Raw genomic sequence first — 23,806 nt, 5'->3', positions numbered from 1 at the left:
TCAAGTAAGAAAAAAAAATGATTCCGTCGGCCAATTAGGAAATTCGTTCGTTAAATAGCGGCCGTTATCGATTCGGGTGGTGAAGTTCGTTCCGTTTGCAAATTGTGCGTGTATAAACGGAAAGGTGAACAAGCAGCCCAAGCAGGAGTTAGTTGAGATCTTAAAGGCTTGTTTGGCTGTCTGTGGACATAGGTGTAATTGAACACAGCACAGGGTGTTCAAGTACTCCAATTACACATGCAAATTAGCATTTGTAGTATGAAAAAAATATAATAAAAAAAAATAAAAAAAAAAAATAAATAAATAAAAAAATAAAAGAAGGCACATAGCACTGGGTTGGGTTTTTTGTCTTATGGAAAATTGTGGTCCGTAGCTGTAACGTTGTTACTTTTTTCGAACACCAAAACGCCATTTCCATAAAAAATCCATAAGCAGTTTTTTATCTGCCAACTACCACAACCACCACCGCACTCCAGCAACTCCACCTTCCTCCGCCGTAGCTTGTAGCCCAACTTTTTTCAATCACCACCTCCGTTTAAACTTTACCTCTCTCTCTCTCTCTCTCTCTCCTCAATTGACCGCAAATCCCCCTAAATTATCTCTCTCTCGTTTTGAATCTTCTTTCCAAATCGCAAAAGACCTGGTCAAGTTTATCTCTCTCTCTCTCTCTCTCTCTCTCTCCTACAAAAAAAAAAAAAAAAAAAAAAAAAAAACAAAACCAGCTGAAGCTTTCAGTACTAGAAAAATTTAGTGTTCTTGTCTTGGTTCTTTTTTATCTTTTAACAAATTGCATTTCCAAGAGAGGAACAAATTACTGATTAAATTTATTCCTAATTTTGTGTGGCTAAGGGCTCTTGTTCTTCAGATCGAGCCCTTGGCCTTCCTTCTTTGTTTCCTTTTTTGCCTTTTTCCCCTCTTTTCCATTTTTTTTAATTAAAAAAATAGGAGCTTTTCAAATTTAACTTCCAAGATCTGTCAAAATTTAGCCAAATTTAAATTATTCATGGGCGATACCTAGCTTAAGTACACACAAGTACTCCGGGTTCTTCGATTTAAACCCTCTTTTCGTATCTGATTCAGATATAGCAGGAGCTGAGCTGGCAAAGATTCATGTTACACAAGAAAAAGGGTTTCTTTTAGGAAATTAGAGTTTTTTAGGGATTTGAACTATCAGTTATTAGCTGTGAGAATTTAGCCCAAGATTTAATTTTTATTGCATGTTCAGAGTTGCTCTTGGTGGGTTCTGTTTCTTCTGCTGTTGCTTCTGAATTTAGACTGTGGTTATAGATTCTTATTATTGATACAAGGATCAAGAGGTTTCCTTTCTTGGTTTCGAACCTGGTTCGGTAAATCTCTCGGTAGGTAGTGTTTACGTGTAGAGATAGAGAAGTAGAACCATCCGCTTTTCCGAAATGGGTGGGAAATGAATTCCGTAGTTTGGAAATAGCTGCTCCAGTTGTTTTTGCTCAAAATGATCGATCAGTTTATCAATTTTGTCATTAGGCCACCGAGGTATATTATCCTGCTTTCTTGATTTTGTTTTCTTTCACGTTTCGTTTACTATTTGAAATAGTCAAGTAATTGTGTAGTGGAACTTGATTCGGGAAAATAAATGTTTCTGTTACTGAAATGGTAAAATTATTTCGTCGTATCTAGATATATTTGGTTTTAGATATATTTTGTTTTACAATGAATTCCCATTAACAATCAGATAGGAACTGGAAAAATAAGTAAAACGTAACCAAGTTCTTTTAGGCAGAAACTTGTGGGAAAATGTGAAAGATCGTATGATTGATTAATTAGTACGTGAGTTATTCTTTATTCGACATAGACGATTAATCGCATGTTCACTTCTATGACACTCAAAAGTTAACTTAATAAGCAGGTTTTTCATTAGACTTCAATTTTGTTCCTTTTATGTTAAAATTTGATAGATATGACTGGGTATAATTCACTGTTACATTGAAAATTTGCCGTACATTTACTTTTTTATACGTTTCATTTGAGATCCTCAATTTCAAAATCTATTGAATTGTAATTAAATGGCTACGGGGTGCAGGGCCGACTACAATCCGGATCAGTATCTATGGGAAAAGGATTTTACTCTAGCAGGAAGAAAGTACAAAAGAGAAGACGTGGAGGCAAGTATGGGCAATCAGTTACCACAAACGTTTCTCTTACATTTTTAACTAATAAAGATGTTCGAATTCAAAGCTTTTTTCGGATCCTGATCTTGTCAAGTGTTTGATAGTATTGTCTCGTTTTTTGCAGCTTACGAATGAAAGAGGCCATACCTTAAGATGTAGCCACTATGTTCCTTCACAGTTCCCAGACGATTCTCCTCTTCCTTGTGTTATATATTGTCATGGAAACAGGTAAAAGTTAATGTAAACTGAATGGGTTTTAATGATGAGTGTTTTGTGTTCGTACGAGTTAGTGGAAAAACTTATTCTTTTTATCTATCGTGCAGTGGTTGCAGAGCGGATGCGAATGAGGCAGCTGTAGTTCTTCTGCCTTCAAATATCACGGTATTTACTCTTGATTTTTCGGGTTCCGGCTTATCCGATGGAGATTATGTCAGTCTTGGTTGGCATGAGGTATTTTTCATTTATTTCTATTTTTTTTTGTCTACATTTACTTGATGGTGTATTATTGAATTCCACGACCGATTCAATCCTGTCTGAATCTCAGAAAAATGACCTCAAGGTTGTGATATCACATTTGAGGAGCAACGAGAAGATATCACGTATTGGTCTATGGGGAAGGTCAATGGGTGCCGTGACGAGGTTGCTGACTTTTTTTTTGTATAAATTGCTCTTCATAGAATATTCTGAATGATTCTTGCCAGAGGTTCCATAGATGCTAAAATTACTTATTATATCCTCTCATCGATTTTCTGCAGCCTTCTTTATGGATCAGAAGACCCTTCCATAGCTGGAATGGTGTTGGATAGTGCCTTCTCTAACTTGTTCAATCTCATGCTTGAACTTGCAGATGTGTACAAAATCCGCCTTCCGAAATTTACCGTAATGCCCTCTGTTACTATCTTTTCGTTTATAACCTAAGTTTGCGTGTTTAAATTGTCTGTAATGATAGAAAATGCGTACATATGAATTATGATTGTTATTCAACCACAGGTTAAGATGGCTGTTCAGTACATGCGACGAATAATTCAAAAGAGGGCCAAATTCGATATCATGCGGCTCGATTGCGTACAGGTCTCTTCTTATCAAAGATTCTTGATTTATTTCCTCAAACCTTGTTCTGTACTATGCTCAAAATAATTGTTTTGGTACTAATGCGTCTCGATTTTCGTAATCAGCAGGTTGCACCGAAGACATTTATTCCCGCTTTATTTGGGCATGCAAAAGACGACAAATTTGTTCAACCTCGGCATTCCGATGCTATCTTTAAGTCGTACGCGGTGCGTTCATATTCTACACATCTGCGGTTTATGAATATGTTCATATGATAGTGTAATAAATTTCATTGCGCTCTTTGCAGGGTGACAAAAATATTATAAAGTTTGACGGGGACCACAATTCATCTCGACCTCAATTTTATTATGATTCTGTATCTATATTCTTCTACAATGTTCTTCATCCTCCGAAACTTCCATCTCCGTATTCGACCAAGATTGAGAAATATTACGATCTGGGAGATGTGAAAGTCGGTTCTGGTGTGGAAGAGGTAAATTTTGCCTGTCGTGAATTGTTTTCGTTAAGTAAGTACATGGCAGTTCTGTAGTACGTCTTTTATAGCTATTTATTTTTTTTCAGAATATTTTATATGAAATAATAGCGGGGCTTCGGAATGTGAGTGCCGAGGCAACAAGTTCTTCATCTGCACCGCGTAGTGTATCAGCTACAAAGTCTGTTGGGGAACTACTCTCCGACATTGCACCTGTTTGTAATGTAAATTTGAAATTGTACCCTTTGTAATAAAATTGATGAAAAATATATTCAAACTATATAACCGAATGGTAAAAAAGTATTTTTTTTTTCATTTATGTTTGATTATTATTGCAGGATGCCCTGGCTATGGAAGATGCCGAACTTTGCGGGAGTGGCACATCACTTGTACAGGTACTTGATTCTATAGCTACTTGGGCGGGTGGACTTTGCTACAAGTTTTCGTATATTAAAAGGCTCGATTTTGAATTTTGATTAGGAAAAGGCTAGCGGCCAAAACGAAGAGTGTTGCTCGTACACTAGCTCAAATAGAGAAAGTTGGGGAAGATGCTCATCTCTTGGCAGCGATGACGTACCTTTTACCGATTGCCCTAGTGTAACCATCTCTCTCTCTCTCTCTCTAGAGTGTGGTGTGTATCTATTCTTTAGTGTTTTTTGTTGATGCGAAAATGTTGTTCACAATTGGCAGACGACAATAAAGGGGCAAGTTACTCCTATTCGAAATCCGCAGCAGCAAAGTGCAACGTTGAGTTCTCCGACAGACGATAGCAGTAAGAGCAAGAAGAAGAAGAAGACGAAGATATTGGAAGGTGTGTCGTCGGGCACAAAGAAGTCGAAACGCGACAAGTTTGAAAAGCTGGAAGCTCTAAGCCAGCGCCTTCGTCTTTGCATCCTCAAGAGAGTGAATCACAGAAGAAATAGTTCATCATGACCAGACATAGCTTCCCTCATTGGTGTTGTTTGTTTTAGAATAGGATGTCTTTTCTTAGTTTTCACTTCCCTATATTTTGTATTTTCTGAAGAAAAGCCAAATTTGATTTATTGTTAGGCCAACCCCAGTTTGCATATTGTTTCTCGACACACAACAAATTAAGTGTTCTATTTCTTTAACCTATATATTCTTCACAAGAAATCTTAGAAGAAAATTTAATGTCTAAAATCTAAATACGAAGCTGAAAGGCCACGCAACAACTTCGACTCTAATATGAACATTCACCCGTTTATCGAAACACAACTTCATAAAAACATCCCGAAATACAACGTTTTCTAAATCTGACACTCTCTCTTCCTAACGTCTCTACATATGAATAAGGTTTCTTAATACACAGAACAACAGACAATCGAGTAGAGCAGCACAAATATCGAAGCTAAACATTGCACCCACTACGAATTTACACATTGCCGCCAGACACCTTCTCCATCGTATTTTCACCGCCAGCTGGCACTTCCATAGAACAATCAAACTGCTGTCTCGTCAAGAAAACCGAATGCTGCTGCTGTTGATTGTAACAAGGGCTCAAGCTCGACTCCAGAATCGAATGGCCGAGATTAACCATCTCCGATTTCGCAAACGCCACATCATCACTCGTGGGGGCCTCGACCGGTGAAGTCACGTGACAGTCAGAATCAGGGGTTAATGGTTCGTGATGGTGAGAGGAGAATGACTCATCAAGAGAGAGACTCTTTACAAGGGTGTGTTCTTTGGGTGGCTTGTCTGAAAACGGTGATTCTGATGTTGGAGCGGGTGTTGCTGGATCGGTTTTATTATCGGATTCTGGGCAAATCTTATTATCCTCTGTGCCAGGTGCTTCGGGAAGAACTCCGCTTAAGCGCTGTTGTTCTTCGATTATCTTTTTTAAGTATTTTCCTTGGGCTTCTATTCGCAATTGTAGCTGTCTTTGCACCTGTACGGATTCATTACAAGTATTTGTAAATTGTATACTCGTGTTAATAATAAGCGGAAATAATTTAAAAGGAATATGCATATATACCTCCAATTGCTCGTGCAGTCGTTTTTGAACCTCCATCTGCAGTTTGAGTGCTTCGGTGATTTGCATTCCACTACAAGCAAAGAGAACAACTTCTTGTATCAGAGGATTGCTTTGTATAACAATGAAATAATGATTAATATAATAGCACTGGATCCATATAACAAACAACAAACAAACAATGATTACTGGAACACTTAATGCCAGATAAACCAATAAAACGGGCTGATATATATCAATAGGGGGCCTTGTTGAAAGAATGACGAAAGTGAGAAAGGAGGAGTTTCAACTTACGATGAACCATCCAAGCCCGAAAGGATATCTCCAGATTCTTTATTTTCGGCTTTTTTCCCTTGTACATAAGCTCAAGTCAAAAATCAAAACGTAATAATGAATTGACTGGCAAAGGAGAATTCACTCCAAGAATATCGGGACATCAGAAATAATAAAATATATAACAACGAGTAGTAAGTAAAATCTACGCCATTACAAAGGACTCAATTAGTAAGGTAACCTACCATCAGAAGAAGAATCTGGAAGATACTTGGCAAGCCTGTACTTCTGTTTGTGACGATTAAAATTAGTTCGACCTTCGAAGGAGACAAACATCTACAGAGACATCGAACGATATGAAAGATATTTATTACATGGCATGCATACCTGTAAGTGGCTTTTTACATGGTAAATCGTTAGCCCTTGAACTCCCATAACTCTGAGAACGCCTTTAGGAGTAGCTCCTGATAGACATCAACAAAATATCAGCATTTTCCTTATGCGAACGAAGACTGCTATAAACTTTCTCCATCGGAATCTTACTTCACAAAGTCTCTGACAATTAACAGTTTCTAGGTACTATAGTAATGCAACGTGTTTAAGACATACATAGAGGCTCTTATTCCCTTTTCCGAGTTGCCTAGCAAAGTGGGCTATATCGACATAAATTTGAAACCTAACTTTACATAATTGCACTTAGCATTTTTATTTCTGTATTTTCTATCTTTCCATATGTATTACATCTTAATTGTGTTTGAGTACTTATCAGTTATCTTTTCCTTTTATGTTAACTTCTTTATCATATACGTGGGGTCAAAGAAACGTTATCTAGAATGACGAGAACTCACGATCTGGCCCACCAAGCTGTGCTACAGCATCGACAAATCGTTCATGCAGCTCATGCGTCCAACGAAGCCTCTGCTTCGAGGCCAAATTCGAATTGCTGCTCATATTGTTAGCTCCACTTATAGGATCCATCGCACTCGCATCGCAGTCTGATAATTGCTGACTTCAAACAACTAAGATTGCTACTAACTACCTGAACAAAGGGGTAAATAAACATTCGATAACGATGAACAGATAATCATCCATGCATTCGGAATCAACTGCAGATATTTGTATATACTTAGAGCAAAAGACGCTTAGACAGGAATCGAAAACCCAATGAAACTACAATGAAATATAAACATGTTATTAATAAGTCATTATCGATGACCTTGAATTTAAGGATGCAGGTGGAATTATCCTGTAACCAGTAGTGATGAACCATGAAAGAGGGGAAAACAAAAAGCTATAAAAATCGCACATTTACCAGAACATGATCAGAAGCTAACAAATTTAGCAGCAGGCAAACATAAACCTAACATTTTCAAAAATCAAAATGCTCCAAAAAGATTTGAAAAAAAAAAAAAAAAAAGTTGAACAAACTCCAAAACCGCGCCATCATACACTTAATTCCAGAAAAAGCGGGTACAAATTAACAGGAAAAAAATAGAGAGAGAGAAAGTGAAAAATACGAAGTACCCAGATCTATGAACTTCGTTCCTCCAAATCGTTCAGCAGCACCACCAATTGAACGCAACCATGCTGTAATCGCTGCAGCTGATTCAAATTCCGATACCTAATAATCCTCAGAACAAATATTAAATTATTTGATTGAGCTGCCTGATTAATTCGGAGAGCAATGAATGGAGACTGAAAAATAAGCAGTCCTCTGAGCTGAGAGGGGGGAGTGCTCAACTGCTCTGAATTCTGCAAATATTGTTTTTTTTTTTTTTTTTTTTTTTAAATTTATATACCAGTCTTAAATCAGATGAGAGGAGCCATTATTATATATTTATCAAAAGAAAATAAAATAAAATAAAAAGTGAAAAATATTTATGATGATTATAATAATGGATACAAAAAATGAAAGGGGGTTAAAGGACCACAGGCCTAAAACCAGCCATAGAAGAGACTGGTCTTCATCGGTCCACACTGACTGGGGGGTGGGTTAGTCTTCTCTGTCAGACAAAGAATTCAACCAATCAATTATCAGTTATCACCACTGCAAATTTATTTATTTTTGGGGACGAAATTGTAATTTTGGTGAATGATATAAAACTGCCCGCGGTCAGGAGAGTGCTGCCCGATTGCCCACCCAATCCAAGGCCAGAACAGACGGAAAACGACAAAGATGACGACACTGACCGGCCACGGAATCTTTCAGATTATATTCCGGGGGAGGGGGGCTTTGCCTACGTGGAAGCATGCGGGGTTTTTTCTTCTTTTTTTTTATTTATTTAATTACTACAAACAGAAAATTATTAATTATTTATTATTTCTACGTGAATTTCCACATTAGCTAGCTGCCAGCTTGTCACTTTGTTGAAATCAAAGTTGTAATAATTATTTATTCAGTGACCTTTCACATCTATGTTGTATTTCATTTTTTTTTTTTAATTAGCGGGTTTTGGGAAATGATACTCCCCCTACTTAATTTAGTTGGCATTTGATATTTATATTTTTTCCCAAAAAAATCATTTTCGATCCATTCTGTTTGGATTCGACGCCTAGTGCTTGCAAGCAAACAAATTAAATGAAAAGAAGTAATCTATTCACAAGTGCTTCGGTAAACAGCCAAACGCTGCCGAATCAATGCTTTCTCAAGTCCCGGCCAAAACATAAGATCCTTACGTTCTTGAAAATTCCACACCTTCGTTCGAGAAACTCCATTTACAACATTAGTTACCAAGGTTAAACACATACCGAAAACAAAGTTCAAACTGAATGTTGACAGTAAAAAAAAGGAAAAGAAAAAAACACGTGGCAACAATGAAATAGGGAACACAAGAAGAAAGAAGTCACCATTCTTGACAACAAAACATCAGCAACTTTAATTTACAGCTTGTAAATAAGTGATTTAGTTAGACTTAATAAGCTTTTCCGCCACTTCTCCCCCCAAAACAAGCAACACACTTACCTCGTACAGTCGTACTATATGCAAACCGGGTTGTACACGTCAGATTCACTCCACACAAACGAGGCATTTGTGGAGCCAACATTTAGAATCGCTCTCTTTCCTCCAGGCGAAGACCCTTCTGCAGGCAATCCCACGGGACTCCCATGTGAAGTAAGGCAGCTTTCAGTGGAACAATCGGCAAGTTGTTGACGTAGATTTGGAGGCATTTCTAAGGGGGGCGGGATCCCCAACCCGTTCGCAGATTGTGATGCATATGACATGAGTGGATTTTGAGGACCATTAGGTATTATTGCCTGTGTTGCTTTTCCTGCCTGATAACAATCTCCATCGTCATTTCCACCGAGTATCTGATCAGCTAGCATCTTGCATGCTCTTTCCAGCATAGCCATGTATTTTCTCTCAGCATCTTGTCGAATCTGCAAATGTTTTTCTGCCTGCGGAACCAAGGTTAAAAGGAAGAATCAATCAACTAGAACTTGGTTTTCATTTCGATATTTCTATAGAAATTCTGAAAATTTCTACGATGTAAATTATTATGCTTACTTCTACTTGCAAGTGTAGTTTGCTTTGGACTTCCATTTGTGCTCTTAATGCCTCCTTGACTTCATAACCCCTAAATATATACCATCCAGTCATTGAAAACCGTATGTTTTGATTGCAGTATAATACAAGAATTTAGCGGACAATGTTTCAAAGTCTTACTCATTTATGTCAGATGCTGATAAGTTCTGAGAAGAATTGCTGGCACCAGGGCTATCCAAAAGATACCCACCTGGAAAGTCACGACAAATCATTATTTCAATTTTCATATCCGAATATGAAGTTCTTAATTAGAAGCTTCGTAAACCAAATTTTATCATGATAAGTTGATAATAATCAAAATGGTCTGTCCTTTTTGGCTGAAAGCTGTGTTTTCTGTAACTGTTCCATCTTCGTCTTTGTTTTGGGTTCATAATTGGGCATGCATGGACCATTAGGTATTATGCTAAGGATTTATTCTTCACTACTTTCTTCAAGGAAACATTAAATTAACGCATTATGATATGCTATGTTCGAACTATTAGGTACGACATATAGATTAAGTAAAGTCACTCTAATGACGACAGCCAAAGGTAACTAGACCTACCATCTTTTGAAGCCTCAAATTCTTTCCCGGATTGCTTTCCTAATCTGTACTTCTGCCATTATGAAACATCTAATCAAACAAGTTGGAAGGGTAAGGGTGAAAATGTAAAGCACCATGGAGAAATAATGCACATTCAAACGAAAAGAATTGGATCCTTGATTCGATAATACAAGAAAGCAAAACCTGGAGATGACTCTTCAAATGAAATAGAGTCAATCCCTTAACACCCATTGTGCGCAGAATAGCCTTTGGAGTAGCTTCTGCAAAAAAAAAAAAAGCAAAGTGCCAAAGTATGAGAAATCTTCTAAACTAAAAAGTATGTGAACATTTGGTGTGTTATTGGTGCCGTGATTAGTCAAACTCATGACACAGATGTAGAAACATAAGCAAACAAATATGACACATACTCATCCCGCCTTTTGGATATACAGAAACTGAAATTGCATATACCACAAAGCTCAACTCTTTGATCCAGCATAAGTCAACGACTAGATTAGTAGTGTTTTCTAGATGAACCAACCAAAAATCTTGGATACATTCTTAATTATTTACAAGTTAATGCCAGAATAGAGAGATTCTCTTAACAGGAAGATTTTCGAAATTTTACGCATGAATTTGTATATTCAATTGTGCCCGAACAGAGCGCCTCATGTCATAAGCATACGTCAACCTTAATAACGAAGATTTAATAGATGTAGCCACTGAAATTTCACAACATCATACTTTCCATTGACCATTATCATAAACCTAGCCTGATAAAGTTAACCATTAGAATTTAGATAACTCATAACATATGTATCATCAGAGGGGAGATAACCAAACCAGCACTAAGTTTGGGATAGAATTTCAAGTTAACAGGAGTAAACAACTATCCCAAACTTCTTTACTGTAGAAAAACCTAATAATTCTAGTAGATAATCAAATAATTTAGAGATCCAAGCCATTTAGAGATAAATAAATTCACATTGTGTTTGATAATCAAATAATTGAAGTCACTGATGAACGAAAATAAACACACAAACACAGCCGAATATAATTAATAAAAAAAATGATAAGGAAGAGGAATGCTATGCTAATTGCTAACTGCTTGCGCCACCGAGCTGAGTAACGGCGTCGATAAAGCGCTCATGGAGATCAGCGGTCCACCGGAGTCGGGGCTTCGGGTCGGATGTGAGGACCAGACATGGGTCGCCCCGTTGACCATACCCGCTGCTGTTGGGCACCTGAATGTTCTCTTGGCTTAAAATGGCGTCGCGAGGATGAATCAATCTAGGAAACATTGGAGACGGCGGTTGTCCGGCGGCCGGAATCGGAAAGTGAGAAGATCTCAGTTTAATTATTATTTAATCTGGGCAAAGAGGAGACTATCCCTTTCGTCCTGTGTATTGTTTATTCGCTGCCATTTGCAGAAAGTAGAGACAATGATGACTGGAATGGGAAAAATATTTGACTCTAAAGTCGCTACGCAACCTAACACGACTTTGGGTTTAACGATTTTACCGCTGCGGTTAAATTGCACGGAAACAAAGTCACGGGTGAAGGAACGGTAAAAAGGTTAAAAGGAATAAAAGATACAGTAAAAAGGCAGGTGGAATGTGGAAAGGCTGAGTTGGCAGGCAACTGTACCATCAATCGGTTCTTTTTGGATCCGTTAATTAATTATCAAATTAAAAAAAAAAAAAAAATCAATCTTATTCAAATTATGAAGAAATTTGCCCCAAATTATCAACAAAATTACCCCCGATTGTCAAATTTCAAATTCCTCGCTCATCAATTTCTCTGCTCCCACTCTGATCGGAGAAATGGAGTCAGCCCTAGGTCCGGGAGCTTCAGTTGGTGGTGCCGGTGGGACTGCTCAGCTCCGGCGCCGGCCGTGCTTGTTGCTCGGTGCTGTCGCCGTTTCAGGTGTATTTTACTGCTCCTTTCTCTTCTCGTTTTGCTTTCAGGTACTTGTATCTTTTCGATGATCCTTAGTTATCGTCACATGAAAATAATGATTATTATCCTGTTTGAGCTGTGCTGTGTGTATACTGCAATCGTAATGTCACCTGAATATTTATTGTGTGTGTGTACTGCAATCGTAATGTCACCTGAATATTTTTAAAATTGCATAATAGAAGTGGTTAATGTTAAATAAGCACTCACCTCTAACCAGATTAGGAATAATCCCCATCTTAAATGGAAATGCGTACACAGGATTTTACCACATGAAAATTAATGATTATTAATTTATTATCCTATTTGATCTTAGATGCCTTGCTGATTTGTGTGTTTACAATATCGGTATAGCACCCGATTATTTTTGCGTTGCATAGTAGAAGGTGCTAACTGCTAATGGTAACCTGAGCAAAACGGACGGACAAGTTTGCTGTTATATATGTGTTGACGTAAGGTTGAAACTGCTTGCTACGACAAGATAGATCGGACAGGTTGTGTAATATGTACTGATCGACAATGGCAGGCTAACCATGGTTCTATCAAAGTAAGAGCGCAAAGACTGGTAAGTATTCATTTCCTTTATAGACGCACAAACTATAGTTGAGAAAAACAGCAGCTGGTTGGTATCTGATACTGGAGAGAAAAACGGAGAGGGGAGAATTATGGATTAGGTACAAACAATGCTGGTTTTGGGAAACTCGTTATATAGCCCTTTTCCTCGGAAAACTTAGCAAAATATTCCTATTTTTACTCTGAAACCAAATGCAGAACTGATTGATTAGCAAAATGGACCTCGTTACTTCTTCAGTAAAGCTGCGTAAAATGTCAAATAAGTACCCACTCTTTGACCAGATTAGAGCAGGCTGTGGCAAGATCTGTATTCATTGAGTATGTCTCCAGTTTGCCGCCTTTGATGTTGATGGTTGTTATCAGATTGTAAATTATCTAGGAAGCATAACAATAATCTTAAAAAAGTGAAGTTCTACTTCTTGTCTGAAGTTCAAATCCGAATAGAATGTTCCAATGATCTTCAGTTGTGCAGCAATGGCTAATGAGGATTGGCAATCTGGTTCAGTTTACATATCCTTTGGTTTGCTCTATACAGCGCCATTTTCTTCATATATTAACGTAAGATTACTTTTCTGTTGCCTTTCAACGTTCTTCACCATCATCCCATTTAAAATTCTTATTATGTGGTCACTACAAATGATACTTTGAGTGCTGTTGTTCTCTTTTATGCATGAACTTCAGCAAGTAATGAGCAAATATATATTCGCAATTCTTACTCTCTGTTATGCTGTTCCAACTGAAGTTTCGTTTACAGGAAAATGCGGATAAAGGAAAAAGTAGCCGAGAATTGAAAATAAGTACTAGTTCAATCCCGATCAACGAATGATATCAGCAAATACAGCTGTGTATGGAGAAATTACAAACTACAATGAATATATGTATGGCAGAAACAGTCTACAGCCTATAGCCATGCAAATGTTTGGCCCATCTTCTAGCCATAAAAGGATCATGATATTCCCAACACTGATCACCACCACCACTGCTCATCCTTCCACCACCACCACCACCACCAACTATCCCCACACCACCACCATCTCCGCTCTCACTTTCATTCTCTCCTTTATTTTCCCCCACAACCACCTCACCTCTTCTAACAACGCACTCCCCATCCCCACCTTCTACATAGCTATACTCAACGCACACTGGCCCACACTCCCCCAAATACACCGGAACATTCCTCTCCTCACCGCCTCTCAACTCTCCAATCCTAATCACCCTCCTGCCTTCTCCCACCCTCATCTGCACATCCCTGACAGCTCCACCTAGTGTTCTCGCAAGGAATTCCTCGAACTCACGCATGATGAGCCCGTTCGAAGCACCACCACCAAACCCTAACCCTATGCTGAACCTTTGGATCCTGATCGGAACTTCCTCCACCTCAAACCGACGGTAGGATGGAGGAGCGTCGGTCAGATGCAAAATACATGAATTTGGATTCTTGTGGACACGGTCACCGAGTATCTTCACACCTTTCTTCAGCCCTTCCATGGGGTCAGCCTGCCCCATGTAGAACAAACGGTCAATGACCTGTAACGCATTCCTCTTACCGTAGGAAGTCATCCGCCTGAGCGGGAACACACGAGCTGCAGCCGAGGAGTATGTCACCACAGCCAGCCTGTCCACGTGGCGGAGAGAGAAAACCACCAGCGCCATGGCCTGCTTCATGAGCCTAAGGTGGGGCCCGTTCGGGCTCGCAACCAAGACCAAATCTGTTGCGGGCTGGTGCGATAGTCTAACGCGGAGACAAGACGAATCTTGAAGTAGCCCCGCTAGAGAGAGGTGAAGACGGGGTTGGTCGGTTGGGTGGTGGGTGGGGTCCACGGGGTCGTCGTCGTTGTATTGAGCGGAGCGGAGGAAGGAGCGTCTGTGGACGCGTGAGTTAGCTATGGAGTCGTCTAGGATTTGCAGAATGGGGTCTGCCGAATATTTGATGTTGAGGTTGTGAGGTAGTTGAGTCCAGTGAGCACGGCAGATGGGGCAGGTCACACTGCCATGGCTGACATTGGAGGAAATGCAGGCGAAATGGAACGAGTGGGAGCACTGTGCTGTGAATATTGCCTGCCCTGCACTACTGCCTGAGCTGTAATTCAATGGTTCGAGGCATATTGCGCACAAATTCTGCAAGAGCCGTACAAAAAATCCGGTAAGATCTGATGATTAAAGATGAGATTTTTTTTTTTTTCAATAATTAGTATGTGAGGGTGTCGAAAGTAAATAGTAATAGTCGATTAATTGGGTAATTAAAGAGTTTCCAAGGAAGAAAAAAGGAAATAAATGGGTCAACATTAAATGGCAAAAGGCTACTAACTAGTACTATACCTTAGTAGAAGGACTGGTAGTTGAATTGCCTTTGCCAGAAATTTCTGATAAGATCTTCTTGCAGGAAATGTTCCTATTTTGATTTTCGTTTTGATTTTCCGGCGGAGAAGAATAATTGGGAGAATCGCACCATGTCTGAAAACATATTCACTACGTATATTAGGAACTAAACATCTATATGTATTTGCTCAACCACTTGTCAGAATTTTTCACCTTAAAAACATCTTACCACATTGTCAGTAACTGAATCTAAAATTCTAAAAGAAAAGGTGTATCTTTTGTAATTCTAGTTTCGCCCATGATCAAGAATGTGGTAATTGCTTGTGTGTGTGTGTTTGTGTGTGTGTGTGTGTGTGAGAGAGAGAGAGTGTGTGTGAGAGAGAGTGAGAGAGAGAGAGAGAGAGAGTTACAGTGGTGGCGGTGGAGTTGTGAAGATGGGATGGTTGTGTCTGGCAGAAAGAGCCACATGTCTGCACAAATATTTTCTTAGCGGCTTTCTTCAACTTCCCCGACGCGCCGCCACCTCCCCCACCCATTTCCGACCACCTCAACAAACACTTCCCACCACCCCTTCCTCAATACTTAAATACCTCCTGAATGTATTTCCCCACAATTCACAGAATGAATGGCAGCTTTCTCTCTCTATCTCTGTGGTTAATGCTCACTGAGTTTTCTTCTACTCTGTTATGATTGAGATTTGAGACTGATGGGGTTCTACCATCTTTGTCTCTATCCACCCACCCCTCTGTGAACTACTAACATGTATGTATATGTATATATATACAATACAACCCCGTTGTCCCATTTTCTCTACTGGTTATTAATTTCTTTTTTACCAGTTTTACTTTTGTACATATATTCCACTTTAGATTTTTCACTGTTCGTCAATCGAATAATAGTGGTGGAGTATGGCGTGCTGCAAATAATTTAATTTCAATTTTTTATTTATTATTTTTATCTGCCATTTTGTCAAAATCATTAATAAATACTGATATATATCATTTATGACTAGTAATGACAATTTCACACTCCAACTTCTACGGTGGCCTGGTCCTTTTGGGACTCGAATATTGAATTTTATATTTTAATTAACATTTTATGTATATATAATAATTACCAAGTTAATTAATTAATTACCATATCTCCTCAGTTCTTCATTATTTTTAGTTTTTACATTTATCTGCTGTGTAAGTTGTCCCCCCTTATCTAATTTTCTTTGTTTTCACATTTGCAGACAAAACTTCACTCTTTGACAAACACAAGACAAGCAGAAGAAGAGCAAATTCAGACACTGTTGTCCATCGAATCTAACCATATTATAAGGTATGATTTTTTTTTTTTAATGTCGAATATAATCGTAATAATTAATACAATAATTCTTTAAAAAAAGACTAAACTTTGAAGTAAATAAATAAAAATAATATTAATAATAATAATCTGATTTTCCGTAAAATATGAGCCCGAGTGTGCATTATTAACAGACAGGTGGGCACCACCAACTATGACTTGTCTTTCTACTTTCAGCTGTAAATAGGAAATTAGGGATAAGGCGCCCCTTCATGTTTTCTGGGCATGCAGTATCTAAAAGAAAGCAAAAATAAATATAAAAAATTATTATATTTATTATTATATTATTATATTAACACGAACAATCAAGTGTTAATCATGTATTACTTGACATGTTGTTCGTGAATCGTGAGACTATATAATTTTGAGTATATGTTAAATAAAACCTTTCATTAGAATATAAATAAAAGAAAACTTAATCAATCATGTAAAAGAAAAGAAGAAAAGGACCGTTAAGTATTCAAAATTTCAATTTTGGGGCATTTACCCATCAACTTTTATATATATATATAATATACATAATAATGATGGGTCCAGTTCCTAACTTTAAAGTTTCAATGGCAGCTTATTGAACACAAAAAACACAGTACACACACCATACATCATAGTATATTATATATTTAATATAGTTAGTGTGGGTGGGTGGGGGTGGGGGTGGGGTGGGGTGCAATAAGATGCTTTGCTTCCCTCCACCCCATCTCTATTATTATTTGGTTTTGCTTATATACCCCCCCAAGAATCTTGCATATATTTTTTTTGGTGTATTATAAATTCATAGTTATTAAAAGAAATGATACAGTAGAACCTCGATAAATCAATAATCTTGATGAAATAATAGTTTCTCTCAGTCCCGACTTGGTGAAAACGTGTTAAATTATTAACTTGATAATTTAATAATTCGCTAAATTAATAGAATTTCCTTAGTTCCGGCAGTATTAATTTATAGAGGTTTAACTGTATATGGTCATGTCTTGAACAACTTTTCTATTTTATTTTAATTTCTAATATTAATTAGAAATTAATAAAAAGAATGAAAGGAAAAAAGTTAACTAACTGCACACTTAACAATTTTGATTTCCTATTTTTGGATCTGAAAAGAGCAAGCATGAAAGAAGATGATTTAGTAAAGTGATGAACACTGTTTTGGGGGAATGGAAAAGTTGGTAAACCGTAAATGGACTGTGTTGAATAAACTCCTTTTCCTTTTTCCTCTTTTCCTTTTGGACTGACATATATATTATATATGTGTTTTTGTTTCTAGATGTTGCATAACTATTATCATTAATTTTATATAATTATAATTATTATAATTATATTTATGAACATGAAATGTGTTTAATATATTAATTATACTTGCTCGCATTCATTCTTGGTCCTTGTCCCTCGAAAGATGAAAAAGAACAAAGAAACTTTTTATTTTTAATAAAGAATATATGTATGCATACATGTGAAATTTGACCAAGTCAAAGCTATGCTTAAATTAACATTTTCTTGTTGTAATTCTAGAGGGTTCGTGGAATTGGGTTTTTATCTTTTGTGGTTAACATAAATTGATGATCCTCGACCGACGTTTTTGGATTCGATGACAGATTCTCTAATGATTGTTATCAGGGATTTGTCTGTTTCTTATTGTATAATAATAACCTCAAATTCAATTATCCGATTTATGTCAAAAAAAAAATTAAAGAAAAAACCAACTTTGTTTATTCATCTTTCGTGCTTTTGATTTATATCATATATAATTCTATTTTGAACGAAAATAGATCATAACTCCTTGTCGCTAATCGTTATTGATCCGTCCTAAAAACGTCCTCCTCTTTCAAGCACACTCCGTAATGATGGAAATGGCGAAAATCTTCACTTGTGGAATGCAATTATACTGCGAAAGCAAATGAGAGTCGGACTTACGTCGGAGTTAGCACTCTGATAGTCGAGTCAGTAAAGGGCAATGGACGATATTAGGAATGGACTTAAATTACTATTGATACGGAAACCTTTTAGGCCATATATAAATGTAGAACCGGGGAAAAAACTCTTACAGGGGTGGGGGAATCCCTATTTATAACATTCTCGTTCGAGCTTTTACCAACTGCTGAAATCCGCGGCGAGGGTGTACCTATCGCCGCTCTCGTCGCCTCCTTCCTACCTTCTCCGGCTAACCCTAACCATCATTACTATCTAGTCAATTATCACCGTTTCATGTGATTCCTAAGCTGATAGCCTTTTTGCACGTTTCCTTGGACTCTCATATTTTTCCGAATGTCACCGTTCATTCGGGCAATAAATGTTGGTGTCAGTGCAATTATTGCGCCGGTATGGGTGCGAGACACGCTAGCAAGGTCATTTAATGTGCCTCACCGTACTTCCCAAGGTCATAAATTGACTCTGGTCAGAGCTCTCGTGGCGCTTTGCCGAGGACCCTATGCCCGCCCGGACGTGTCGTCAAGGGGTCGAGCTTGGTGTGGACTGCTCTTTAGGCGGCACACCTTAGTGGGCGTTGGTGGATTTCGTTCTTTGGGCCCAGCCTTTGAGTGGGCCTTAGTGGTAAATATGAAATGAAAATAATGATAATCCTTTTATAATAGTTGCACAGTTCTTAAATATTTCTTAATTATTTTTTCTGAATTTCTTGTTATAAGTTATAACTAGATAAAATAAGGGCGGCCCACTATCTCAAGGTTTGGGCTAATCGATGACTGGGCCTGCAACTATAGCGTTATTGGGTCAGCTTGACTTTAATATGGGCCCATGGGTTTTCGAATCGGATCAATTGTTGGATTAGCTAAAATTAAACTATTAATAATTAAAATATTAATTAATTAATTAATTATATCAACTTCAAATAAAAATTTGAAAACCTCAATACAAACTTATTTCATCACCAACCCAAAACGAAAAGAAAAAGGAATATATCAACTATACGGAAATAGCAGAGAAACGGCGTAACAAACATCGGCAAGCTTGACCAAAGCGCCGTTCCTCTTCCTCATCGCCGGAGATCCTCCGCCGGAGTGGCGGAGACCCAATTCGCAGGCGGTTGCTTGTTCTTTAACTCTAAGCGATGCTTTATCGAACCCAGAATAGCTATCAGAATCCAAGTCTCCCAGCATATCATATAAAAGAGTCCGATTTGCCTCTTTATAGTAATCCCTGCACTTTTTCAGTCCTTCTAGTAATGCTGCGCCGCCGTCGCCGGAGTTTCCGCCGCCGATGGACTTGATTTCGCGCTCGATGTATTCTTGGGTGCTGGTCGAGTTTATGTAGGTCAAGTTGAAGATTATGTAAGCCAAATCCACGCGGTCGGCGTCGGCGGCGCGTGGGTCTGGGAAGACTACCTCCCGGCAGAAGTTGAAGTCTGTTGTGTTTTTGCAGACTTTGGTGGCTAGCTCGTAACTTTTGTCGGCGGCGGCGGAGGAGAATGGTGGGTAAGTTAGAAAAAAACAGACGGCGGCGATGATCGGAAGAGTAGTGCGGAGAATCGCCATATGTTTGTTTATTTGCGGAAAGATCGATGGCAGTATGAAAATTGAGTAACAGTGGTTTGTTGGTTGTGCTATATATAGAGAAATGAGAGATCACGTGGTACGCACGTGCATGTTCTTTTTTATTTTTATTACATTTTATGTATTATGATTATGTAAATTTGTGTGTGTGATTACCTAAATAACACAAAGTTTGTGATATATAGAATTATATATTATGTGTATAAAAAGTCAGATTTTGTGCATATCTATTACAAAATTGCTTCAGATTACAGAGATCTCACTTTGAGAAGAAAACACGTGTGATGGTGTAAAGAGAGTGAAATATTAAATTATCTGAATTTTGTAATTCTTCTCATTTTAATTTAGTCAAATTTAACTCTAGTTAGTTAGATAACACGTTTTTTAAAGGAAAAAAAAATTCTTAATTATCATTCAAAATTGATTAAAAATAACTATTGGGGGAATGTGTCTAACTAGTGAAGTCAGAAATTTAAGTCTGAAAAATCCGGATGTATTAAAATATTTTTAAACTGAACCCTTAATACACACGAGAATACTTAAATAGTACTCATTTTAAATAGTAAAGAAAGAAAAAGCCTTAAAAAAAAAAAAAGAATCATGAAATAGAATAATAAATATTCTTTGTGACGAAATAAAACCAAATATTTTATTAGAAAATACATAATTATGAAAAAAAAAGAAATAAGAAACATGAAAAAAGAAAACATGTGGCGTGTATTGCCCCAAAGCTCAAAGTCGTTATCGAGAGATTTTCCCTTCAATTCATTCCTCAACACACACTCCCATTAAAATAACTTCAAATTTCTACACACACTGGATTTTCTCTTAACAATTCGTTCTTCCCCTTTTGATTATCAAGAATCTCGATCAACAAAAAAAGTAGCAGTAATTTCAGTGTAACTACTCCCATTAACAAGCACTGTGAATGCAAATGGCGGCCGTGGCGTCATCATCGCCAATTGGGTTCAGGAAAATTTGTGGGCTTCCGTCATCTTCATCTTCTGAACTAAGTGGGCAGAGCAGATTGCATTGTAAACCCACCATTAGTTCCTCAAAATCGGAGCTTTTCGGCGGCGCCGTCTGTGTCAATTTTCGCGGCGGAGGGAGTTGCAGGGGCAGATTGCCCGCTCCCCGTGTCGTTTCTCCCAAAGCTGTTTCCGATTCCAGCTCTTCTCAGACTTGTCTTGACCCCGACGCCAATGCGGTATGTTTCTCTCTCTCTCTCTCTCTCTCTCTCTCTCTCTCTCTCTCTCTCTCTCTCTCTCTCTCTCTCTCTCTCTCTCTCTCTCTCTCTCTCTCTCTCTCTCTCTCTCTCTCTCTCTCTCTCTCTCTCTCTCTCTCTCTCTCTCTCTCTCTCTCTCTCTCTCTCTCTCTCTCTCTCTCTCTCTCTCTCTCTCTCTCTCTCTCTCTCTCTCTCTCTCTCTCTCTCTCTCTCTCTCTCTCTCTCTCTCTCTCTCTCTCTCTCTCTCTCTCTCTCTCTCTCTCACACTGTTTGTGTGTGTGTGATGTGCATTTGTGTTTGATGTTCTTGATATGCATTGTTACTGGGGTTTATCAGACACGATTTCCGTCAATTATATATATCTCAGTAGTTTATTCAGTATAGATTTTTGTAGATGAATGAAGGGTTAGGGCATATAACTGGATGTATACATTATACATTATGTTCGATATGTTGCCAAAACATCATGTCGATTTTGATGTCAGGATAAATCGAACGAGGTTACGATATTCAGTTTTCGTTTCTAAATAATGTAATTAACATCGTAAACAGAAGTGCATTTACGGATTCTAAAACAATGGTATATCGTAAACTGAATCGATCCTTCGATGTTTCGTTACACAGAGTGTACTAGGCATCATTCTTGGAGGCGGAGCCGGGACTCGGCTTTACCCTCTCACAAAGAAACGAGCAAAACCTGCCGTACCTTTGGGCGCAAATTACCGTTTGATTGACATCCCCGTTAGTAATTGTTTGAACAGCAACATTTCCAAAATCTACGTCCTCACTCAATTCAATTCCGCATCGCTCAATCGCCACTTGTCAAGGGCGTACGCCAGTAATATGGGCGGCTACAAGAACGAAGGCTTCGTTGAAGTTCTCGCTGCCCAGCAAAGCCCGGAAAATCCAAACTGGTTCCAGGTAACAAAAAATCAAGAATTGATCCCTTTTCACTCTCTCGTGTTTCTTTTATTTATTTAGTTTCCGAACTGATTCTTTTGTGGGATCTTGTTTTAGGGTACAGCTGATGCGGTGAGGCAGTACCTATGGCTTTTCGAAGAACACGATGTTCTTGAATATCTGATTCTTGCTGGAGATCATTTGTACCGTATGGATTACGAAAAATTCATCCAAGCTCACAGAGAAACCGACGCTGACATCACAGTCGCCGCTCTGCCCATGGATGAAAAACGTGCTACTGCGTTCGGTCTGATGAAGATTGACGACGAAGGAAGGATAATCGAGTTTGCAGAGAAGCCAAAGGGAGAACAACTCAAGGCAATGAAGGTAATAATAAAACTGCAGACAACTAACTAATCGCCTCTCTTTTGTCAGCTTCTCAAATTTTATCCGCAAACCCCTAATCGACTTAGATACCATTTATTTAGGTAGACACCACGATTTTAGGTCTTGACGATGAGAGAGCAAAGGAAATGCCTTACATTGCAAGCATGGGTATTTACGTTTTTAGCAAGAACGCAATGTTGAATTTGCTTCGAGAGCAATTCCCTGGAGCTAATGATTTCGGAAGTGAAGTTATTCCGGGTGCTACATCGATTGGTTTGAGGGTAAGTCTTATTGGATAATTAAGTCCCAAAAAAAAAAATCACTCGAAAATTTGTAATTTTTTTTTTTCGTTTTTTCTTCGTCTATCAGGTTCAGGCTTATCTGTACGACGGTTACTGGGAAGACATTGGAACTATCGAGGCATTTTACAACGCTAATTTAGGGATTACAAAGAAGCCCGTGCCAGATTTCAGGTTAGTTGCGTTGACCGACAGTTTAGTACGAGGGATTATAAATTATAATTAACATTCACTGATGTAATAAATATGATACGACTGTTCGATTCAATGCAGTTTCTATGATCGATCTTCACCGATCTATACACAGCCGCGGTACTTGCCACCTTCCAAAATGCTCGATGCCGATATTACTGAGAGTGTAATCGGTGAGGGTTGTGTCATTAAGGTAAGCTCTCTTTAATCCAAATGTACATGTGAATATTGTTTATTTCCTAATTTGGGACAATTAATGATAACGATAGCGATTAGTAATTTAAATGCTCGATCTTTTTTTTTTTTTTTTTTTTTTTTGCAGAACTGTAAGATTCACCATTCTGTAATCGGTCTACGGTCATGCATATCGGAGGGTGCAATTATTGAAGACACCTTGTTGATGGGAGCCGACTATTATGAGGTGATCGACACACTTTCTAGTGGCGAAAATTAAATATGGTTTACGTATTAATAAAGTGTTGTAGTACTAATCCCGTTAATTGTTTCCGCACCAGACCGATGCAGATAGGAAACTCCTAGCAGCAAAAGGTGGAGTCCCGATTGGTATTGGCAAGAATTCTCACATCAGACGGGCCATAATCGACAAAAATGCCCGTATTGGAGACGATGTCAAGGTAATCTTTTAAAAAAAAAAAACCCGTTTTTCACGATTATTTTATTACATGCATTTGCTGAATATAAGTTGATATAACCTTGTTATTATTATTACAGATTATTAACAGTGACAATGTGCAAGAGGCGGCACGAGAAACCGACGGGTACTTCATCAAGAGCGGCATCGTCACTGTAATCAAGGACGCCTTGATTCCGAGTGGAACTATTATTTGAAGACGACGAAGAACGAGAGTGAGTAATCGTCGTCCAATAAAAATGAAGCTAGAATATGATATGAACAACAAATATGCATACATATCATTGTTTTCTTTTTTCATTTTAACATGAGGTGACTGCAAATGTAAATGCTTTCTTCGTTGTCCACGATTTCGGTTTTCTCGAAAATGAATAACGACAGGTAACAAATGCAAACAAGACCGTACTAAAAATGATAAACAAACACCGATACA

At 38.1% G+C, this 23,806-nt stretch overlaps 6 protein-coding genes across 16 annotated transcripts; 2 read left to right on the top strand and 4 right to left on the bottom strand.

Moving 5' to 3' along the window:
• Positions 1 to 217: 217 nt before the first annotated feature.
• LOC105968426 (alpha/beta-Hydrolases superfamily protein) lies at positions 218 to 4,799 on the top strand. Of its 4 annotated transcripts, none has more exons than XM_088811507.1 (14): positions 348 to 643; positions 1,081 to 1,512; positions 2,060 to 2,141; positions 2,272 to 2,375; positions 2,471 to 2,597; positions 2,692 to 2,786; positions 2,903 to 3,026; positions 3,138 to 3,218; positions 3,326 to 3,424; positions 3,505 to 3,690; positions 3,780 to 3,914; positions 4,029 to 4,085; positions 4,171 to 4,287; positions 4,381 to 4,799. In XM_088811507.1, exons 2-14 carry the CDS (start codon positions 1,472 to 1,474, stop codon positions 4,621 to 4,623), a joined length of 1,491 nt encoding a protein of 496 aa, XP_088667633.1. In that variant the 5' UTR covers positions 348 to 643; positions 1,081 to 1,471; the 3' UTR covers positions 4,624 to 4,799. The 4 variants fall into 4 exon arrangements, with proteins under 4 accessions (XP_012848506.1, XP_088667631.1, XP_088667633.1 ...); XM_012993051.2 differs by having other exon boundaries at positions 417 to 643; positions 3,323 to 3,424; XM_012993052.2 differs by having other exon boundaries at positions 218 to 1,512.
• A 93-nt stretch (positions 4,800 to 4,892) lies between these two features.
• LOC105968429 (myb family transcription factor PHL7) lies at positions 4,893 to 8,009 on the bottom strand. 7 transcript variants are annotated; one of them, XM_012993056.2, is made up of 7 exons: positions 7,478 to 8,009; positions 6,802 to 6,992; positions 6,341 to 6,417; positions 6,199 to 6,241; positions 5,975 to 6,044; positions 5,684 to 5,753; positions 4,893 to 5,596 (listed from the first exon to the last, which is right to left on the bottom strand). In XM_012993056.2, the coding sequence occupies exons 2-7, from the start codon at positions 6,929 to 6,931 to the stop codon at positions 5,084 to 5,086; spliced, it is 903 nt and encodes a 300-aa protein (XP_012848510.1). In that variant the 5' UTR covers positions 6,932 to 6,992; positions 7,478 to 8,009; the 3' UTR covers positions 4,893 to 5,083. The 7 variants fall into 7 exon arrangements, with proteins under 7 accessions (XP_012848510.1, XP_012848512.1, XP_012848513.1 ...); XM_012993058.2 differs by having other exon boundaries at positions 5,975 to 6,032; positions 7,478 to 7,990; XM_012993059.2 differs by having other exon boundaries at positions 5,975 to 6,023; positions 7,478 to 7,964.
• Positions 8,010 to 8,527: 518 nt separating this feature from the next.
• Positions 8,528 to 11,476, bottom strand: LOC105968431 (protein PHR1-LIKE 3). Of its 2 annotated transcripts, none has more exons than XM_088811514.1 (6): positions 10,758 to 11,476; positions 10,225 to 10,711; positions 10,042 to 10,093; positions 9,618 to 9,687; positions 9,459 to 9,528; positions 8,528 to 9,349 (listed from the first exon to the last, which is right to left on the bottom strand). In XM_088811514.1, exons 2-6 carry the CDS (start codon positions 10,270 to 10,272, stop codon positions 8,930 to 8,932), a joined length of 660 nt encoding a protein of 219 aa, XP_088667640.1. In that variant the 5' UTR covers positions 10,273 to 10,711; positions 10,758 to 11,476; the 3' UTR covers positions 8,528 to 8,929. The 2 variants fall into 2 exon arrangements, with proteins under 2 accessions (XP_088667640.1, XP_012848514.2); XM_012993060.2 differs by having other exon boundaries at positions 10,225 to 10,301; positions 11,126 to 11,476.
• A 1,782-nt stretch (positions 11,477 to 13,258) lies between these two features.
• Positions 13,259 to 15,754, bottom strand: LOC105968427 (putative E3 ubiquitin-protein ligase EDA40). Its single transcript, XM_012993053.2, has 3 exons — positions 15,279 to 15,754; positions 14,869 to 15,003; positions 13,259 to 14,667 (listed from the first exon to the last, which is right to left on the bottom strand). The coding sequence occupies exons 1-3, from the start codon at positions 15,402 to 15,404 to the stop codon at positions 13,444 to 13,446; spliced, it is 1,485 nt and encodes a 494-aa protein (XP_012848507.2). The 5' UTR covers positions 15,405 to 15,754; the 3' UTR covers positions 13,259 to 13,443.
• A 3,268-nt stretch (positions 15,755 to 19,022) lies between these two features.
• Positions 19,023 to 19,746, bottom strand: LOC105968307 (uncharacterized). The gene has a single exon (XM_012992937.2). The coding sequence runs from the start codon at positions 19,698 to 19,700 to the stop codon at positions 19,128 to 19,130; it is 573 nt and encodes a 190-aa protein (XP_012848391.2). The 5' UTR covers positions 19,701 to 19,746; the 3' UTR covers positions 19,023 to 19,127.
• A 614-nt stretch (positions 19,747 to 20,360) lies between these two features.
• On the top strand, positions 20,361 to 23,762 carry LOC105968428 (glucose-1-phosphate adenylyltransferase small subunit, chloroplastic/amyloplastic). Its single transcript, XM_088812234.1, has 9 exons — positions 20,361 to 20,925; positions 21,568 to 21,864; positions 21,961 to 22,230; positions 22,332 to 22,511; positions 22,600 to 22,703; positions 22,803 to 22,914; positions 23,044 to 23,142; positions 23,237 to 23,356; positions 23,454 to 23,762. The coding sequence occupies exons 1-9, from the start codon at positions 20,647 to 20,649 to the stop codon at positions 23,568 to 23,570; spliced, it is 1,578 nt and encodes a 525-aa protein (XP_088668360.1). The 5' UTR covers positions 20,361 to 20,646; the 3' UTR covers positions 23,571 to 23,762.
• The last annotated feature ends 44 nt before the right edge of the window (positions 23,763 to 23,806 follow it).

The sequence above is a fragment of the Erythranthe guttata genome, chromosome 13 (assembly GCF_056151865.1).
Source record: "Erythranthe guttata isolate IM_541 chromosome 13, IM_541, whole genome shotgun sequence".
In the NCBI taxonomy this organism is placed as follows: Eukaryota; Viridiplantae; Streptophyta; class Magnoliopsida; order Lamiales; family Phrymaceae; genus Erythranthe; species Erythranthe guttata.
Note: the sequence above shows the minus strand (reverse complement) of the source record. Positions and strands in the feature narration are given on the sequence as shown.

Coding starts and splice junctions, on each gene's coding strand:
- LOC105968426 (XM_088811505.1), top strand. CDS start 1,472: ATGATCGATCAGTTTATCAATTTTGTCATTAGGCCACCGAG. Junction 3,027..3,137: donor TCCGCCTTCCGAAATTTACC/GTAATGCCCTCT, acceptor ATTCAACCACAG/GTTAAGATGGCTGTTCAGTA. Junction 3,219..3,322: donor TGCGGCTCGATTGCGTACAG/GTCTCTTCTTAT, acceptor TTTCGTAATCAG/CAGGTTGCACCGAAGACATT.
- LOC105968429 (XM_012993056.2), bottom strand. CDS start 6,931: ATGGATCCTATAAGTGGAGCTAACAATATGAGCAGCAATTCGAATTTG. Junction 6,418..6,801: donor ACAGCTTGGTGGGCCAGATC/GTGAGTTCTCGT, acceptor GATGTCTATCAG/GAGCTACTCCTAAAGGCGTT. Junction 6,242..6,340: donor ATGTAAAAAGCCACTTACAG/GTATGCATGCCA, acceptor CGTCACAAACAG/AAGTACAGGCTTGCCAAGTA.
- LOC105968431 (XM_012993060.2), bottom strand. CDS start 11,321: ATGTTTCCTAGATTGATTCATCCTCGCGACGCCATTTTAAGCCAAGAG. Junction 10,094..10,224: donor ATTTGAAGAGTCATCTCCAG/GTTTTGCTTTCT, acceptor TCATAATGGCAG/AAGTACAGATTAGGAAAGCA. Junction 9,350..9,458: donor AACTACACTTGCAAGTAGAA/GTAAGCATAATA, acceptor TTGGTTCCGCAG/GCAGAAAAACATTTGCAGAT.
- LOC105968427 (XM_012993053.2), bottom strand. CDS start 15,404: ATGGGTGGGGGAGGTGGCGGCGCGTCGGGGAAGTTGAAGAAAGCCGCT. Junction 15,004..15,278: donor ACAACTCCACCGCCACCACT/GTAACTCTCTCT, acceptor ATATGTTTTCAG/ACATGGTGCGATTCTCCCAA. Junction 14,668..14,868: donor CTACCAGTCCTTCTACTAAG/GTATAGTACTAG, acceptor CGGCTCTTGCAG/AATTTGTGCGCAATATGCCT.
- LOC105968307 (XM_012992937.2), bottom strand. CDS start 19,700: ATGGCGATTCTCCGCACTACTCTTCCGATCATCGCCGCCGTCTGTTTT.
- LOC105968428 (XM_088812234.1), top strand. CDS start 20,647: ATGCAAATGGCGGCCGTGGCGTCATCATCGCCAATTGGGTTCAGGAAA. Junction 22,512..22,599: donor CTACATCGATTGGTTTGAGG/GTAAGTCTTATT, acceptor TTCGTCTATCAG/GTTCAGGCTTATCTGTACGA. Junction 23,143..23,236: donor TGGGAGCCGACTATTATGAG/GTGATCGACACA, acceptor TTTCCGCACCAG/ACCGATGCAGATAGGAAACT.